The 18,207-nt window shown below is 37.0% G+C and overlaps 2 protein-coding genes across 2 annotated transcripts in view; one reads left to right on the forward strand and one right to left on the reverse strand.

Annotated features, from left to right (window-relative positions):
• Positions 1-2,324, forward strand: part of LOC135466610 (uncharacterized) — a 50,578-nt gene extending 48,254 nt beyond the window's left edge. The window contains exon 4 of the mRNA XM_064744186.1: positions 482-2,324. Within this exon, the coding sequence (XP_064600256.1) occupies positions 482-539 (58 nt within the window). The 3' untranslated portion in view covers positions 540-2,324. The remainder of the gene's footprint in view (positions 1-481) is intronic.
• A 1,756-nt stretch (positions 2,325-4,080) lies between these two features.
• LOC135467842 (inactive phospholipase C-like protein 2) overlaps positions 4,081-18,207 on the reverse strand; it is an 87,596-nt gene continuing 73,469 nt past the window's right edge. Inside the window, exons 15-26 of the mRNA XM_064745732.1 lie at positions 16,070-16,249; positions 14,817-14,995; positions 13,914-14,052; positions 12,979-13,125; positions 12,594-12,691; positions 11,660-11,761; positions 9,104-9,289; positions 8,566-8,634; positions 8,078-8,131; positions 7,266-7,358; positions 6,675-6,770; positions 4,081-6,074 (exon numbers count right to left, since the gene is read on the reverse strand). Of these exons, the coding sequence (XP_064601802.1) occupies positions 6,012-6,074; positions 6,675-6,770; positions 7,266-7,358; positions 8,078-8,131; positions 8,566-8,634; positions 9,104-9,289; positions 11,660-11,761; positions 12,594-12,691; positions 12,979-13,125; positions 13,914-14,052; positions 14,817-14,995; positions 16,070-16,249 (1,406 nt within the window). The 3' untranslated portion in view covers positions 4,081-6,011. The remainder of the gene's footprint in view (positions 6,075-6,674; positions 6,771-7,265; positions 7,359-8,077; positions 8,132-8,565; positions 8,635-9,103; positions 9,290-11,659; positions 11,762-12,593; positions 12,692-12,978; positions 13,126-13,913; positions 14,053-14,816; positions 14,996-16,069; positions 16,250-18,207) is intronic.

Here is an 18,207-nt window from a genome sequence, read left to right on the forward strand (position 1 = left end):
TGAGTATGTTGTTCATGAGATGGTCTAATCATGTGAGAAAAAAAAATTCCTGGTAGAATTACATATATGTTGGCTAAAATGAGCAGACCAGGTGTCCCAAAATTTAGAAGGAATAGTGTATGTTTGACTGTATCACTTGCCAGAGGTTGGTGGTTGACTCCAGACACTTCAGATTCCTCCACATGTAAAAGTACTGGTCACTATGTGTAAATGAAAAATTCTCATACACAGTTTCAAACAATAAAACACAAAAACCAAAAACAAAGAAATTAATTATTCATGTGTAAACTGTGCTTTCAAGTTACATGCAGTGCATGTTATCTCTTTAGTACACATATTATGCACATAATGTAGCCCTTGACCACATATGTCGCATGTTCAGTGGTTATTCTGTGGCTATAAGTCATAATTTTTAAACTGTTTTGGCTATTGGTGATTCTTCTTGTTCTCTGCATTAAAGTGCTGTCTTTGTTGATTTTAGTGGGAGTACCTCTGACACAGTGAATTTGGATGAGAGCTACAGCAGTGCAGACAGATAACAGCGTGACTAAATGTCATCTACAGGAGAGACAGACACTTCGACAAAGATGACCTACCTATCATCATTGACTGCAACTCTGTCCCAGCATCACCCAGATGGTGATACTGGACAGTACCGATAGCTAATCCAGCAAAATGTTAGCAGCCAGCCATGACGACTGTACAAACTGAAAAAAAAAGTCAGCATTACAAGGTCTGATCTGCAGAGCTGGTGAAGTGCTTGTGACAACGTAGGCTGAAATTATTTTATTTCCCATATGGGCACAAGTGAGTGATGCAGTGTTCATTTTATGCCAACAGACAGGTTTCACACAGCAGTTTGCGAGTATGATTGTGTTGTTCTGAAACTTAACAGTTCTGTTATGATGCGGTAGTAGTATCGAGTCCGGAGTTCATGTCGTGTATTAGAGCAAGGATCCACAGGCAACACAACATTTCATATGAAAGAATCAAATCTGTGTATTTCAGGGTTCTGATGACTTGTGGAAATAACTTTTGACTGAGGCAGTCTTTCGAGGAATACAGATTCAATAAGCTGGAACTCCTATATACATACATATATATATATATATAAACAAAAACTGTCTTCCATATAAAAGTGCTATATGATATTATTTCAGGATTTAGTTTTATGTATAAACAGTAATAATGTTGATGGCACAAAGGGTATTTAATACTGGTTAAAAGTGAACAAATGCGGATGATGTGGTGCAGGCAGCAAAGGGGAGATAACTCTTGATGTAAATGTGGCTTGCATTCCAAGCCATAATATAATGATTCAGAATCGATGGTTGTATTTCACTACTGTTCATATCTACACAAGCTGAGCTTTACATCAACATATCGTTTTCAGTTACTCTTGCATGTACTCATTTTGAAGAGATTAGTTATCCATGTATCTCATTGTGATAATATTTATATTCTTGTATGGTATTATCTTAAGTTATAGGTTGTGTACTTATTTGTACTGATCAGGCATCTGCTCTGTATGTACATTGTATTATGTACAATGTACACTTATGATCCATATTTCCTTCTCTTTTTGTTTATATACAACACGCAAGGGTCAGGGACGTTAAAGTTAGAAGTACATGTACCAGAAATGATGGTTTTGGCAAAGCAACTGGCATTCATGACTGTTAAGCTCAGCTGTTTAAGTTTAGATGCATATTAAATGTACATCTGAACATATTCAGGCTCCAAACAAAACCTATTATCTCAACATGGCCTATATGCCAATTTCAAGACACACTTATATTTAGTCACTCATGAACCTCAAGGTGATATTTTGATGAATCTTTATGCATTTATTGTTATTCAATGTAGTGTTTCACTGGAAAACTCAAACCATTTGAACAAACCTTGAAATTAGTCGGTTACAACAGTTATAGTCAGAAGGGATGATTTAAACGTTTGCATTCATTTAACAGGGAAAGATCTGTTCTCAGTTAACATTAATCTCTCGATAAACCAAGTTGCATGTTAAAAGATGTAACTAAACATGTTTAAGGATAAAGTAAAATTATCATATTGTCATTTGTTACATGTATTTAAAATTAAATTTAAACATAACACAGATGTTGTGAATAATTTCAAACTGCTGATTATTTTTCTCTGATATTCATTCCCCAGTCACATCAATCACCGTTCCATGCTGAGATTGGATCTTGCTGTCTTCCCCATCTATCAGTCAGTATAGGAATTGTTTAATACAGTGTACTTCTTCCACCCAGTAAATGTACTTCCGAATTAAGAAGTTATGTAGGATTCATTTCACATGAAATACCATCATTTTTTAAACTTTGATATATATATATATATATACACACACACATAAATATATATGTTATCATTTCATTGTCAGTATGTTTAAAATAAATGACTTGTTACCATATCAGACTGTTTCCTTTCTTGAATATCTTAGGCAGCTAAAGAGCACACATGCACCAAAAACAATATTTGACGCTTGTGTCAGCCATCAGTCGACTGTCGTCTTGTGTTCTTCCTCTTGCGACTTTATCTAGAACCTGGGCAACTGTTGCTGCACTGATCGTTGGCATGAGAACGTTTGAATGTTGGAGTCAAAATCGCCATTGAATTTTCACGGACAACCACAATTATGAATGATTGCACTGGACTGGTTTCCTTTGTGCTCTAACTGGTTTCCTCTGGTCTTTGTCTGGTTTCCTTAACTCTAGGACCTGACAGTGGGCACATGTGGCAAGTGAAAGTAGCAGAAAAACAATATTCCAGCAAAATAAATATACAGGTAACTTACAGGGAAAGACAAATGATCCAAAATGGATGGACTTTGATAACCAACAATTTATTGCTGCAAAAAAAACAAAAGAGTGGAGATGAAAGTTCAGGTCATACTGGGACAGTCCTGTGTGTGCCCCCTTTTGGACTTGGGAGCTAAAGGAGACTGGAGCACAGAAATTCATGGTACAGGAGCAGGACACATCTAGATATGATGGGTATTTGTAAAACCTGCAAAATGCGGTGGTACAGGCGACTACACACCTAAATCAGTTATTGGTACAACACAGGCAGATGGGAACCAGACATATAACACATGATCTGCAGCTTTAGAACACTCATTGGTCTCCCATCAAAAAACAAGGGAGATAATCTGGCTAAACAATTAGCCCAACTATACATGTATATTCACATAAACCACTGACAGCAACAGTATATTACATATGTATAGGCACTGAGAGATCTAATCACATTGTTTTATACCAATGGTGTACTAACTACATGTAGGTTTATAGCTTCCAGCACTTTTCTAACAGTAAAATTTGAATGATCAACATTCTTAACACTGGCCTGAGCGGCTTTATTTCACTAATGATTGTAAAGAAGAAAGGTTTTAATGCTGATGCAAGAATTTAAAACAAAAAAGAAAAGAAAATGTATGTCTTTCAGTTAACTCCCATAAAAAACAACAATCAATCATGCTATACTTTTTCTCAGACACTGGCATCTCCATTAAATACATGTACTTATCTGACAAAAACAACAAGCCATATATTCACATTAAAATATGATAAACATCATATACATGCATCACATAAATTTCATAAAAAACACAGAAATATGCAGTTATGGGTCTATCTATTTAACACAATGCTATATTAGTAAAAAATCTTCAAATCATTAAGGCTTCTAAAGAGTCCTATATCACTGGTGGTTTGGTTTGGTGTGATTTGGTGCTGGTGTTCAACAGAATTCATACATGAGCAGCAATACAGATAACCCTAGCCAATGGCTCATTACATGCTGAGCCTATGTGGACCACGTGAACTTATGCCCTAGCTTTATGTCCATGATAGGTGTATTTATGTTCATGTGAACATGAACATAAATATTCACGAAGCAAAAGAATATAAAAGGGGTGAAAAATCAATACCAAAACAACAGTGCAAAAACAAAAAAAAAACAGCAACACAAACCCAAAAACAATTTTAAAAAGTTAGAGTTAGTGGCATCAACAAGACAAAGGGCAGTCTTTTATTTGGATGTCCCTCAGAAATTACAAATTATGCTTGTTATGCTTGCTCGCCGTTCAAGTCCAGCTCATGCTGGCTTCCTCTCCGGCTGTAGTCTGCCAGCAACCTGCGGATGGTCATGGGTTTCCCCCAGGCTCTGCTCGGTTTCCTCCCACCATAATGCTGCCTGCCGTCGCATAAGTGAAATATTCTTGAGTATGGCGTAAAACACCAATCAAGTAAATAAATAAACCAAATTATGCTTGACTGCATTGCATTTATCATAGCATGTTAAACTTTCACTGAAAATGAAAGAATAAATCAAAGAGAAAAGAACTAGAGAAAATATAATATAAAGATCCTTATTATATCACTAAAAAGATACAATTGGCCTTGATCACAGAATTTACAGCCAACAGACTTCATACAATTTCTATGTCCATATTAAACAGGGGAATACAGACTCAAAATATAACTGAAGACACTCGTATTCACGCAAAGAAAACTTTCTCCAGAAGAGCTCACAACCTAGTCCATTATAGGTAATATTAAATTTCACATAAATAGGACACATAAAAAAAAATAAATAAAAAAATCTTTCCATGACACAAAAACTTTCACAATTTTTGTGCAAAAAATATCTAACAAAGGTTATAATGTGGAGACAATTACATTCGCTTTTTGTCTTGTGCTCAATCTTTACAAGGATCTACGAGGGTTTAAAAGAAAGTACAAACATAATTTTCCGTTACAATTTTTCTATGTAATTGCATTATTCTAGCATACCTGATTTAAAACATAATCCAAATACATACATGCACATTTACTTAGCTCCTCTTATGTTCATTTTGTAACACTAGCCATAATCGAAAATGCTGAACACAAGAGGTTTCATATGGCAAAATAATCTCATAAAATCATGTATAAAATAGTTCTGCGGATTATGACTAAGTTCTGTGAAATTCTGAGAAGAATTCATATTTCTCTTCGCTATACTGGTAATGCTGATAAATTATGCACAAATAGTGTATAAATTCTGGTAGAAATTATATTTCTCTTCAATACACTGGCAAAATGCTGACAAATTCTGCACAATGTGTATAATGCACACTTGACCTGGATGGCTCTCACAAAGTTATTAGCCTTGTTTCAACTTGATTGTTCTAACTTAAATTTATTGGGGTGGGGAACATTGCAGATTGGGGGTTTGAAGGTAGTTGTTTGGTTTTGGTGATAAAAAGTAAGGTACAGCTAGACAACTGATGATAACCAGAAAATACAGATACAAATAGCTGATGCATTTTGGCTGATTTTTAAGGTTGTCATACGTACATTGTAAAACAATTTAACACAGATGTGATAAAACTACATATACCTGTATAAAATACATATTCGTTACAAACCCTGTCTCTACAGGTAAAAAAAACATAGATATCTACATTAGAATAACTTACACAGAACATGTACATGGCCATTTATTTGAACAGAAATACAATATAAGCACACGTCCATATCAAGTTCTAGAGTACATAAATATACATAAATAAATCAACAAAATTAAAAGTAAAAAGTTTTCTCAAGTTTGTGTAGAACATGAATCACTTGTTACTCAATAAATAATACCTTCAGTTCATTACTTTTACATGCTTTATGTACATATAATGTCTTGACACTGACAAGAAGGATAATTTTGTCATAATAATATATGAAATCAAGCAAAGGATAAAAGCTGACAATAACATCTGTGCAACAATTGGAATAATGACTCAAAATCAACTATTGCATTTGGCCAAAACTACTTAATCAACGGACAAAAAGTAAGTCATCAAGATGTTGTCCCCCTTAGTCCATTCAGGCAAAGCATGAATGTGTTATCTCCCCTTACAACCTACGTCAGGATTAACTTGACAAAATATTTCAATGCATAAATGATCAGGTATGTATCTACATTGAGTTTCTTTGGGCAGGGAGATAATTCCATCATGACACAATCACCAGGTTTTCCTCCTTCACAAGACCTGTTGACATGGCTGCCTCTTGAATCTGTAACAGACAACAGTAAAAATGCAACCTTAATCGCTACTCACATACATGTAGATAGACTTACTGCATTTGGTTTTATCATACCGGCCCAGATAAAGCCATTTCTGAATGTGTAACACAATTTCCCATTTGGCCCTTCTTTCAACATGCTACAGTGGCCTTACACGGTCAAGCTAGCTGAAAGTTATGAAAGCAGCAGCCTGTATCAGCTTTCAAACTTGGGGTAATACAGCAAAAAACTGTCTCCTTGATTTATTTATTTTATTTGATTGGTGTTTTATGCCGTACTCAAGAATATTTCACTTATACGGCGGCGGCCAGCATTATGGTGGGAGGAAACCAGGCAGAGCCCGGGGGAAACCCATGACCATCTGCAGGTTCTGCCTCCTTGAAGTGGAGTCCTCAGAGTCTCACGTCCAGATAGGAGTCAGATCCATATGTGAGTGAGCATGTGCCTATCCAGGTGCGAGTGAGCGCGTGCACATCCAGATGTAAGTCAGCGCGTGCACATCCAGATGTAAGTCATCGTGTGCACATCCAGACGTGAGTCAGTGTGTGCACATCCAGATGTGTGCATTACCTTCCACAAACCAGACTCACCTGTCTCAGGTACTCCTCCCCGTCATTCTTAGCCTGCATCAGTAGATCAGCCTGACCCTTCAGCACCCGTACATTCCATGCAAAGTTCTCCACTGCCTATAACATGTACGCAGCATTATAAGGCTCAACCACATCTACCTGATATGTACTCAGAGTCATTCTGATGTTTGTACACAAGTGTCTTTTTGACACACATTTGAGGCATATTTGCTTAATGTTTTGATATGATTGGTCAGAATGTATAAATGTTTAAAAACATCAGCAATTAGTGTCAACTAAGAGAATTTATATATTTCATTTATTTGTTTGATGCATGTTTTACACCATCCCCAAGAGATGACAATATTTTACTTGCTTTGTACAGATATGTACAAATGTATGAACTTAATGTAGTTTACATGATGATTCAAGTCTTCCTGAGTTACAAACTTACAGGTCCATTACCTTGGTATATGCATGGTTATGGTACATTTCTTGGATCGTGAAAGTCAATACTACTTGTGTGGAATAAATTTACAGATAAACTCTCTTCCAAACTACAGTATCACAATGTTCCATCTCTTACAACAAATAGGTATCAGCAATACTTACCTTGGACAATTTCTTGCCCTTCAATCCATTTTGCTGACAATGGAGTTCCAGATCCTCATGCCATTCCAGTCCTGCTTTTTGGCCTTGGATCAACTGTCAAGAAAGGACATAAAAACACATAATGCTCACTTGATATCCAAGAACACTGATTTGTAGTTTATTCAGCCAGGGGGCCCCCCATGCCAAATAACTAGCATGCTAGCCCATCACATTAACTAAGAAACTTCTCCTCAATACGGTCTGGGAGTTCTAGTCCTACTAATGCTGGCTTCCTCTGTGGTAACAGGTGGGGCGGTATGCCTGCAATCTACAAATGGCTGTAAGTTACCACTGGGCTCTGCCAGATTTCCTCCCACCATAATATTGGCCATAAAATATTCTGTAGTATGGTGTAAAACACCAATCAAATAAATCAATAAACAAATCTTTACATTCACTAGGAGTAAACTTATTATTATACACCTATCAAAACTTCGAAACCATGTAAAACTATGGAATGACATGCGGCTGATGAGTTGTTTGTTAGTCCTTGGCCAACATGCCCCGTTCATTTATCATGTGACCTCTGTAAAACACCTGCAGGATATTATGGCAGGTGAACAACCATGGAATCCTCTATGTCTGCTACAAGTGTGCTAATGGTCCGTAAGTTGTAAGTTAGTGGCTGGCCAGGCCAACAAGAATCTCTATCCCGTTCAGCACTGTACATATACTGTACATATACAGTGCTGTTTCTGCATAAAATTTCCTTTATCAGCAGCTTTATAAAGCTAGATGATGTTTCTTGTTGACAGCTGGCAACTGTTACTCACCTTATCATAAATTTTATCTGCATTCTGAATGAGGTTTTTGGAATCTTCAACCAGCTATTCAATAACAAAATGAGAAATAAGGAGATTATAACATTGGAATCATTTTATGTCAAGCCAAAAACACAGACTATGCTTATCCATTTTCTCCTTAAAGCAATAACCTGATCTACATACTTTAAGTGAAACTGCTGAATATGCAGATGAAAAATATACTGTCATTTTACTGTTTGTCACCACATATATACATCAACAGGCAAAACAATTTCATTCCATTATTTCACTGGTATATAATACAGCACTTGTAAACCTTATGGTGCTGGCCAGGTTTATGGCTTGGAGTAAGACACAGCCCCATACCTAAGGCCTGACAAACATGTAAACTTCAAGAAGCAGCGAGAGCTTCTTTCAATCAAGATCAGCAACTGAGTCTGTGAGGGCTCAGGGTGTAAGCATAACAACTAAGTACATATCTCTGTTGAATAACATACCTCTTCCAGGGATATCAATGCTTTCTTGAGGATCTCTGGTAAGTTACCCTGGGCTTCCAAATATGGAAACTGAAATGTTACAACAGCAAACAAAACATTACATACATGTATATACTTTGCTGAATTCCAGGTAACATTGCCTTGTGTCTGGATTATGCAGAAAAGTATAACCTGAATCTAAGTTTTGAAGCTTATCAAGTTTGCTTCCAGTCTCTCTAACTCATACCAAGTCAATTACATGCAACATCACTTGGGAATCACTTATTTTTAAATTTCTATATATCCTTCAACCTAGAAACTATATGTTCCTAAATACATTAAATGCCAAACCTTGGTGAATTTACATAAACTCTTCTTTGGGTTATTCCAGTTACCAAATGAGCAAACATAAATAGGGTAAAAAAAAAAAACGAAAAAAAACAAACAAACAAAAAAACACCCACTGCTCCTAACAGTAACTGAAACATTATTCCTCTACTGGCCGTGAAGTTACAATATGCTGTAAAGCTAATGGGAACTGTTGCCAGAGTTGGCTTACCTCCCCTTTCATGGTCATCACCAGAGACGTGGGCTCTCCAAGATTAGCTATTCTGGTTGCCAGGAGACGGATACACTGTTTGACATTAGCAATGGGTGCCAGACCGCAGGTTTCCTTGAAGTTAGCCAGGCCTACATGGACATTATCCCTTAGATCTGTGCTATCTCTCAGGGGTTGGCTGGCTGCCTGCATTGTCGTCAACACAATAGCAAGATTAATATTTCCATGATAATAGGTCAAGAAAACGGCAGTATCTTGTGCGGGTTAATTGTCAGTGTGTGCTTCACAACAGGTGGATGTATCACCTTACACTCAGATTACCTTACACCTGGATCATCTTACACCTTATATCAAAACTGGCTCATCAATCACAGCCTGGTTCAGGAGGAGTTTTTATGTATACACACTTCAGCTGACTTGACTAAGGAGGTTGAGAAACCCACACAACTCTAGTAATTTGGAAGGTTTAGCATTTATGTTACAATAAGCTGGGTAGCTGTTTCAAGTGCACACGATCAAGATATCACCACTGCGGGACAAACAAATCCACATGACCGTATTAAAGCATTAGAACCCTCGGCAGTTACACATAGTTCAGTAAATCTATGTATATTATTCCACTTGTTACATCTGAGATTTTACATGTGTTCGAGGACAGTTTCAAGTTGAAAATTTAGAAAAATACATGTTAAGAAAAATTTTAAAATTGGAACTAAATTCTGGGCTATTGCCAAAGACTGTAATGATATACCATAGGCTTAAATGGTCATGTGATTTTGTTCATCCCATTTATTTATGACACGTACTGAGGCACCACTCAAAACAGCTATCTGGCTTATTCACTCTTATCATGGCATGGTAACATCCAATAATGGTACTCTAGTTGTATGAGTTTTACTATATCTGCGCGTCAAATTGAAGAAATGATGCAGTATGAGCACAATGACTCGGAACAGAGAGAACACATATTTTAAAACAAAAAGCGTACAATGAACTGTCTCTAGAAATACCCGCCTCGAATTGTGGATTTTTAACATAAGACATGGTTTTAAAGAGACTATATTGGAGAATTTTGGCAAAAAATTGATCAGCACATTTTCATTTGAGCTTTTTGTAATATTTTAGAATCATCCAAATAATTACCTTTCAAAAAATATCAGCCTTCTGTGTGTGATTGTTAAAATTTATTCTTCTTTACAAACTAGGGTGTGCTAACTGAGATTATCTCACTTATCCTCTCCTTAATGTAGAATGAGTTCACCATTCAAAGATGCATTGTACACAAAAAATGCATGCATTTGGAGTAACAACTGTTCTCTGAAATTCTAAAACAATAAGTTATTTTGAGGGTGGGGTGCACAGCATTTGATGCTCTTTCATTTCCATCATTTTTGATGGATTACTTCAGACATAAATATTCATGACATTGGTATGATTATAAGAATTACAATAAAAATCAATTTGCTCAATCCTAGAAATAATGTCATTACGCAAGATTGTCGACACATTAATACCATGCATTACCCCTTAACTGTTATGCAATGAATTTGCCTACATATACACATGGCTGATTACCCTGAATTAATGTCATATCATCATGCGTTGAATTTACGAACATTTATATGGATCATTAGTATGCGTCATAAATCCCGTTTGAAGTTGTTAAACAACAAATAAATATTACTCTCTGAATTCATCTCCTGTATCATCCACGACAATCACTATGATCACCTAATACATGAAACATACATTAATTTGTCCTAAAGTCTTCTTGCCTTAAAACACATTACCATTTCCATACAGACTGCCTGTGGTAATCAGGTTTATGATTCTAACCAGAAACTCATTATTTCCCAGTCATACGCAGTTGATTCACACCCAATGTTTGTAACAATTAACTATCTACATCAGCTTGGTCGTCAAATTGTCATAAAAACAAAATTATATGGCCAGTATTTATCACTATGAGGGACATGATTAATGGTAGTATGAAACCTTTAGCATTCTATATATTTTTGTTCATTTTCTTTACTATGGGCGTGATATTTGCAATACTACATATACAATGGACATTTACCTTAAAGAATCTGAAATTTTTATAAAAAAAAAAAAATTAATCAGCACAAATCCACCTGAATTTTTAATATTGCTTCAGAAAAACCTGAAAAATTACTTTTCACAAAATATCAACCTGATCTGTGCATGTGTTACTGTTTAAAATTTCTAATAAAGCTCCTAAACTTTATAATGTGGTGTTAAATAATTCTAAATGTTGAAAAAGTTGTAATGCGACTCGCAGTCAAAATTTAGAATCATTTTACCACTATAAGTAGTATCGGTATGAGTCTGATATCACTGGATGGCAAATAATTTTTCTTGTCAATATAGAAAATATGCTTTGATTAGTGAAAATCAACTGTTTACCAAAAATCTCCCGTATACCTTCTTTAAGCTATGTACAAACCATTGAACAGGTTTTATTATAAAGGAACCTTAACTTCAACTACAGTGATATATTTACAGACCAAGTCAGTTTTTCAACTGAAATTTTCTCACCTTGAATGTTTCATCAATGCAGCGAACACCAATGGACTTCATACTAGCATAGTCACGATACCTTTTGGCTCTTCTGTGCACTATGCCACGCCGATTTCCTTTCTAAGAACAACAAATATGACATAAATAGATTTTGTGGTTTCTACCTAAACTGATAATTGAACACATTTCACTTGCTGAGAAGTGAACTAATCTGAAAACTTTTAACATCAACTTACCACCTGAGGCAAATCTTAAATCAGATTACTACTCATTTAAGTTTTTTCACAAATCACATCTCATAGGTTTTAGAGCCATAAGGCAATGTGAATTACCAGATACATTAGGAAAATATGATTTTCTGAAGCTTTGTATGCCCAGCCTGGCATTGTGCTAGGGTATGAACATCATCTGCTCTCTATCTTTTACATGGTGTCCAGTGTAATACTATAGTCACTTTCTCACACCCAGAATAACTGTGTTACATCATGTAATTTGATTGGGGATTAAAGTTGCATTGAAGAATATCTTTACTTTAACAATGGAGGAGATTACAGCCCTTGGACAAGTGCCCAACAAAACTCCTGGCATTAACATTCAACTACAAAGTCGAGCAAAATCAGCCAGCAAGGTCCCCAAACTTGTAGAATTTATTTGATTAAATTATTTTATTCACACCATACTCATGAATATTTCACTTATACGACTGCGGTCAGCATTAAGGTGGGAGGAAACTGGACCTTCCCACTGGCATGAAGTTTGCAAGGTATTAACATGCTGTTCAATGAAAGTCTAACCTGTCAGTGTGTCACCAATGAGACTCCAAAGCTTTCCATGGAGAGACATTCCCATTTTCACTCATTTGGTTGCCCTGACCTTACAATGTAAAGGTTTGAAAAGTTCACTAAAACACAGCTATTTCAGTGGAAAGCTGGGTGGACTTCTGCTTACTTACCCCACCCCCTCGTTTGTTTGTTATGGCTATATGAACAAATAGGGTGCACTTTTCAATGGCATCTCCAGTGTTGGACAGCAGCCGTAAATGTCTGTATCCTGAAAGAGGGATATACAGCTTGTGTCATAAACAAATGTGAACAATCATGTCACCACACATAACAGAAATGGCTGTAGCAGGGAACAAGACTTCAGAGTGGTTTGTTTTTAAACATATTTAACACAAAATATGCATATCTATATAATATGGACATGTCTGTCAACATTACTACCGGTGGGTAATTCTTTGACTATGTTTTTAACATAGTACATCTATTGCTAGTCAGGACATACCTGTCAGAACCACTGTGAGTGATTAGTGTTTTGTGCCTATCTGACAGACTCACCAGTTTGCATACACTCAAAGGGCACGGTGTACTGGCCGATGAACTCATCCCCAATATAGTCATCATCCAGCACTGAAAACCTGACCAGGGCCAGCTCGGGAAGGTTTATCTGGAACTCAAAACTCTCGTCAAAGATAGGATTGTAGCCTGGAAAAGAACGAAAATATTATTCCATAAATAATTATAGAAAATCTGAAAATTTCACATCTGTAAAGTTTTCTAGTTCGAATGAAAATTCTGAAAGCTGTATTCACATTGATGACAACTTACAAAGTCACTGATACAGCAATCACTAATAATCACAGGGGCCTCCGTGGCTCAGTCGGTTAGCGCGCTAGCGCAGCGTAATGACCCAGAAGCCTCTCACCAATGCGGTCGCTGTGAGTTCAAGACCAGCTCATGCTGCCTTCCTCTCCGGCCGTATGTGGGAAGGTCTGCCAGCAACCTGCGGATGGTCGTGGGTTTCCCCCGGGCTCTGCCCGGTTTCCACCCACCATAACGCTGGCCGCCGTAGTATAAGTGAAATATTCTTGAGTACGGCGTAAAACACCAATCAAAAAAGAAAGACAAAAAAACTAATAATCACATGATCAATACACCATACCATGCTTGACGAATGTCCAATTTTTAGCACCCATTTCAAATGATGTTTTCTCAGTGTTTATCGTTATGGGAGAAAAATCATAGTCAGATGCATGTTTGCTATTCCTGAGAAATATCCAATTTTTAACATCCATTTCAAATTATGTTTTCTCAGCTTTTACCAGTTTCAGTGACAAAAGGTAGTATTCAGACTCAGGGTTGCTTGCAGTCAAGATGTCACCACCGATAACAGCTATCACTTTAATAATCAGTATCAGTACACAAAAAACAAAATGCCTGAGGACAATCAAGTCTCTATCGGTCATTTCAAATGAGGTCTTCACAGTTTTTACCATTATGGGGAACAGTTTTGGTTTTCTCCACGGCACAATCTGCAGGAATGCCAAATATCTCAATGGTAATGTAAGGGTCTGTCACATCTCCCTTAGAGCCACTGCCTCTAGGTTTAGGGAAGTGTTGACCGCTTATCACCTATAACAAATCATACACATGGTCTAAACAAATACACCAAGTATGATGTTGTGCTGAAGAGGTCAAACACAGAAGCTGAATAAAATTCATTTCAATTTTTCATTTTCAATCAAATCAAATTTCATACCTTTTGCCTTTTTTTGTTGTTTTAAGGCAAACATGCATAAGAAAGTAGGTGGGTATACAATAAATGCCACAATTCTGAGACCAAGGTCAAATTTATACAGCTTTAAAATATTTTGGATGTTTTTGACAATTGAGAATAGCGCTGATTGGCCCTTATGCCTAAACTCTTCATGTCCTTGTTGTAATGCTATAAAGTCAAGGCTGATTCCACAAAGTTATTTCTGACTTTACTCAAAATTTAAAACCTTGACACAATGTTTTGTTTTTGGTGAGGAAAGTTAAGATTCATGAGGTGTTTAAAATTTCAATTTCATAAAAAAACAAGCTCTAAATTCATATTTCAAATTTTGACTTGTTAGAAATGACTTTCTGGGATCTTTTTTTATATCAGTCTTTTATCTCCTACACATTCAGTCTCATTACAAATTTATGAAATTTACACAACATCAATGTCATCAAACAGGCATTTGCACACAAAATGGCCAACTGACGACAGTTTCACACACATTAAAAAAACACAGCAAGCTGTGAAATAAAAGAGACAGAATGTCATTTGTCTAGCCATTGGCTCTGTCATATTCCTTTAACATTGTCATTATCTTCCGCTAGCTGCCAGCACAAGATGTATTTTTAGTCACCTTGACATGAAGAATCTGTGGCGACACCCCGGGAATGACATCTCGCGTGCTGGCACTGAAGTAAGCGATCTCTTCGCGCATGATGGCTGGTTTAAGGACGTAGCCACAACCACCGTTCTTCTGGAACAAGCCATCATAGAGGTCCATCATGAGTCCAGGAGTCTGGAAGTTGAGGGACACTGTAACAGAGACAGGCAGGCAATGTCACTCAGCAACATCCTCTAGTGCTATCTTCATGACTGCTCATATCGAAACCATCTGTCATTACATTCTAATGTTATTGCTGTAAGAACACTACCACACATTTACCATTTAAGAAAGTACATGTTACATGTAGGACCAGTTTGCTATGTACACACCGTTTATCTAATTCAAGATTCTACAACTGAACATTAATAACTAAGGCCTATTTAAATAACATTTCCGTGTATTTTTTTCTTTTGTACTATATATGGAACTTTCATTGTGATTCTTTGTATACATTAAACATCAAAATTGTCATTACCTGAGGTCTTCGAAACTTGCATCACAAAATCAGACCAAACAGTCTAAAGCAAAAGTACCTTGACTGAAGGAGACTTAAATTGATCTTAATACACATAGTACTTCTTGATACCACCTTTAACATTTATTGTAACACCGATTCTAATACACACGAGACGAAGTGATGAATTAGGCAACCTATGATAACGAATATGCACTCAGGGCATCCGTGATAGAGCAATCCCCTTATGTCATTGTGCTTTACATGTATGCAAAACCCATTCTCAATACCTGCAGCACTTTATAAAGATACCATCCTTAACACTTACTTTAACATAGCTTTAACTGTTATTGGATGCAGACAATAGACTAATATTAGTAAACTTACATGTGTGTTAACAAGGTGTACATCATGTTTTGAAGAGTGGGTTTTTATCGTTTTTAATGTTATGTGGACTAAAAAAAAATGTTCTTACAAACAGAACAAAAGTGTAATTTACTGTATGTTCCAGAAACATTATATGCTACTGGTATTTGTACCATATCATACGAATCCCAGCGGTGTATTTGACACACACATACACAGAATATATAACACACGCAACCCTTGTTACAGGCAGACTTCAAGCATAGAAGTCTGGGGCGGCAGGATCAGTGACAAAGCAGCCTCTTACCCAGCCATTAATACCTTGGTTGTGAGTAAGTATTGATGTGTTCCACATATCTACCTCCGAGAGGCGGACAGTAAAGCCCCAGCCTCAGGTACTCACCCATCTGACAGCCACAGTTCCAGAGATCCTGGGGGTTATAGTTACTGGAGTCCACCCTCATCCCATTAGGATAAACCCGAGACATAAAGTACTTATTGTGGTTGACAAATTCCTCTGGACACGCAATGGCTTGCTTCAGAGCTTGAGATTCACTAAACGAACATACCTCCCAAACCTTTTCTGCAAACAACACAAAACAACAAACATGTTAGTCTGGACAGTGCATCATGATGGCTGACTGACTGGTGAGGTGATACAACCAGTGAGCCTCTTATCACAATGACCACTAGTATATGATTCATTAGACTTCCATACCCAGCAGAAATTGTCATTGCTAAGGCAATAGTCATCAATGATTCATATTGTAAAGGCCATACTCAGCAATGCTCATCATCATGAAGGACTCCAGAGTTGACCTTTTCATAAAGGCCTTTACTGCGCGCTGACAATTACCATCAAGCCCTTTACACTCAGCAGTTATATTCCTCATGCTCAGTAGTAAAGATTATCATCCTGGTCACACTTACATGTAGCAATGATCATTATCATCAAGCCCTTTATACTTAGCAATGACAATCCTCAAGGTCATGCTCAGAAGTGAGCGTTATCATCAAGGTCACACTTACATAATTATGTAGCAATGATCATTATCATCACGGCAATTTTAGCAGAGAACATTTTAATAGAAGTCATACTCAACAGGGATCCTTTTCATCAAGGCCATACAGTAATCATTATAGTTATGTTCAATGCAGGCCTTCGTATAAATCCTGTACATAAAACATGACTAGCATTATTTAAAAAGCTGTGCCCCAGTCAAGACTAAAAAAAATCAGTTTGTAGCCTCTAGTTACACAGCATTAGATGCAAAATACTGTAATAACCCATTTTTTAATACTGATGTATTGCCATAATAAGACCAATGCAGATGAGCAAAACGGGTCATACGTAGGATGAAAAATTAAACGCATGGTCATTGATGCCTATGCTACAACATGAAAGACTTGGACAAAAGCCAAATATTCAGTACAGGTCTAATTTGTATTGTATAGACTTGGGAGTATGTTTGGACCCACTTAAAGTCTTTGCTGTCACAAAGACTAGTTTAAAATGCTTGAAACTTGCTGAAATTTGTATGGCTGCAGAGGGTTATGATGCTTTAACTTAGCCACAAGATAGAAATCTTGGTAATGAGCACTGAAAATAGCTGTCATGCTCATAGGTAACACGGATTAATTCCGGCAGATGCATGAACATCATGTTGGTAGTTCTGGTAGTGTTTCTATAGACAGAAGCCTAGAAGAGGCCCCAGAGAGTGTCTACACAAGCCTGGAAATGTCAAGGACTCTCCTGACTGGTGCTTTTGGGCCATTTCAGCGTGAGATCAGCTCAGTCTGGGTGGAGACAATAGATCAGCCAATGATAAATCAGGCCTAATCAATTATAAATAGCTTCTCCATAGTCACATATTACCTTCAGAGAGAAAGAGACAAAAAAAAAGATTTTAATCATCCTAGGCACTCAACAATGTTCAGTACGAGGAGAAACAGACCAAGTGCAATCAGACGGTTTACTCTGGGGAGACAGTGTCAAAAGGGTAATCCAATATGCTAAATGGATTCTGTGATAGTCTTTTTGTCGGTGGACTGCCTCAGATCACCTTACACAGTGAGGCCTCAGGGAAAGAGTCTATACACCTCTGTACTGTCCCTTCTTCACTGACATACTAAAATAAAGATAGAGATTTAACTCCTGTTACAGTATCTCTTAACATGGTCTTTAGTACATCAATATATATTACAAATAGCATATACACTCACCATCCTCAGTCCAGCTATGTACCCTGTCCTCAATACATCTATACCCACTATCCTCAGTCCAACTATAGACAAAATCCTCAGTCCATCTATGCACTTCATCCCTGGTCTATCTATACACACTATCCTCAGTCCATCTATGCACACTATCCTCAGTCCATCTATGTACACTATCCTCAGTCCATCTATAGACAAAATCCTCGGTCCATCTATGCACTTCATCCTCAGTCCATCTATACACACAATCATCAGTCCAACTATACACACAATCCTCGGTTCATCTATGTACTTCATCCTCAGTCCATCTATACACACAATCCT

The sequence above is a fragment of the Liolophura sinensis genome, chromosome 6, assembly GCF_032854445.1.
Source record: "Liolophura sinensis isolate JHLJ2023 chromosome 6, CUHK_Ljap_v2, whole genome shotgun sequence".
Classification (NCBI taxonomy): Eukaryota; Metazoa; Mollusca; class Polyplacophora; order Chitonida; family Chitonidae; genus Liolophura; species Liolophura sinensis.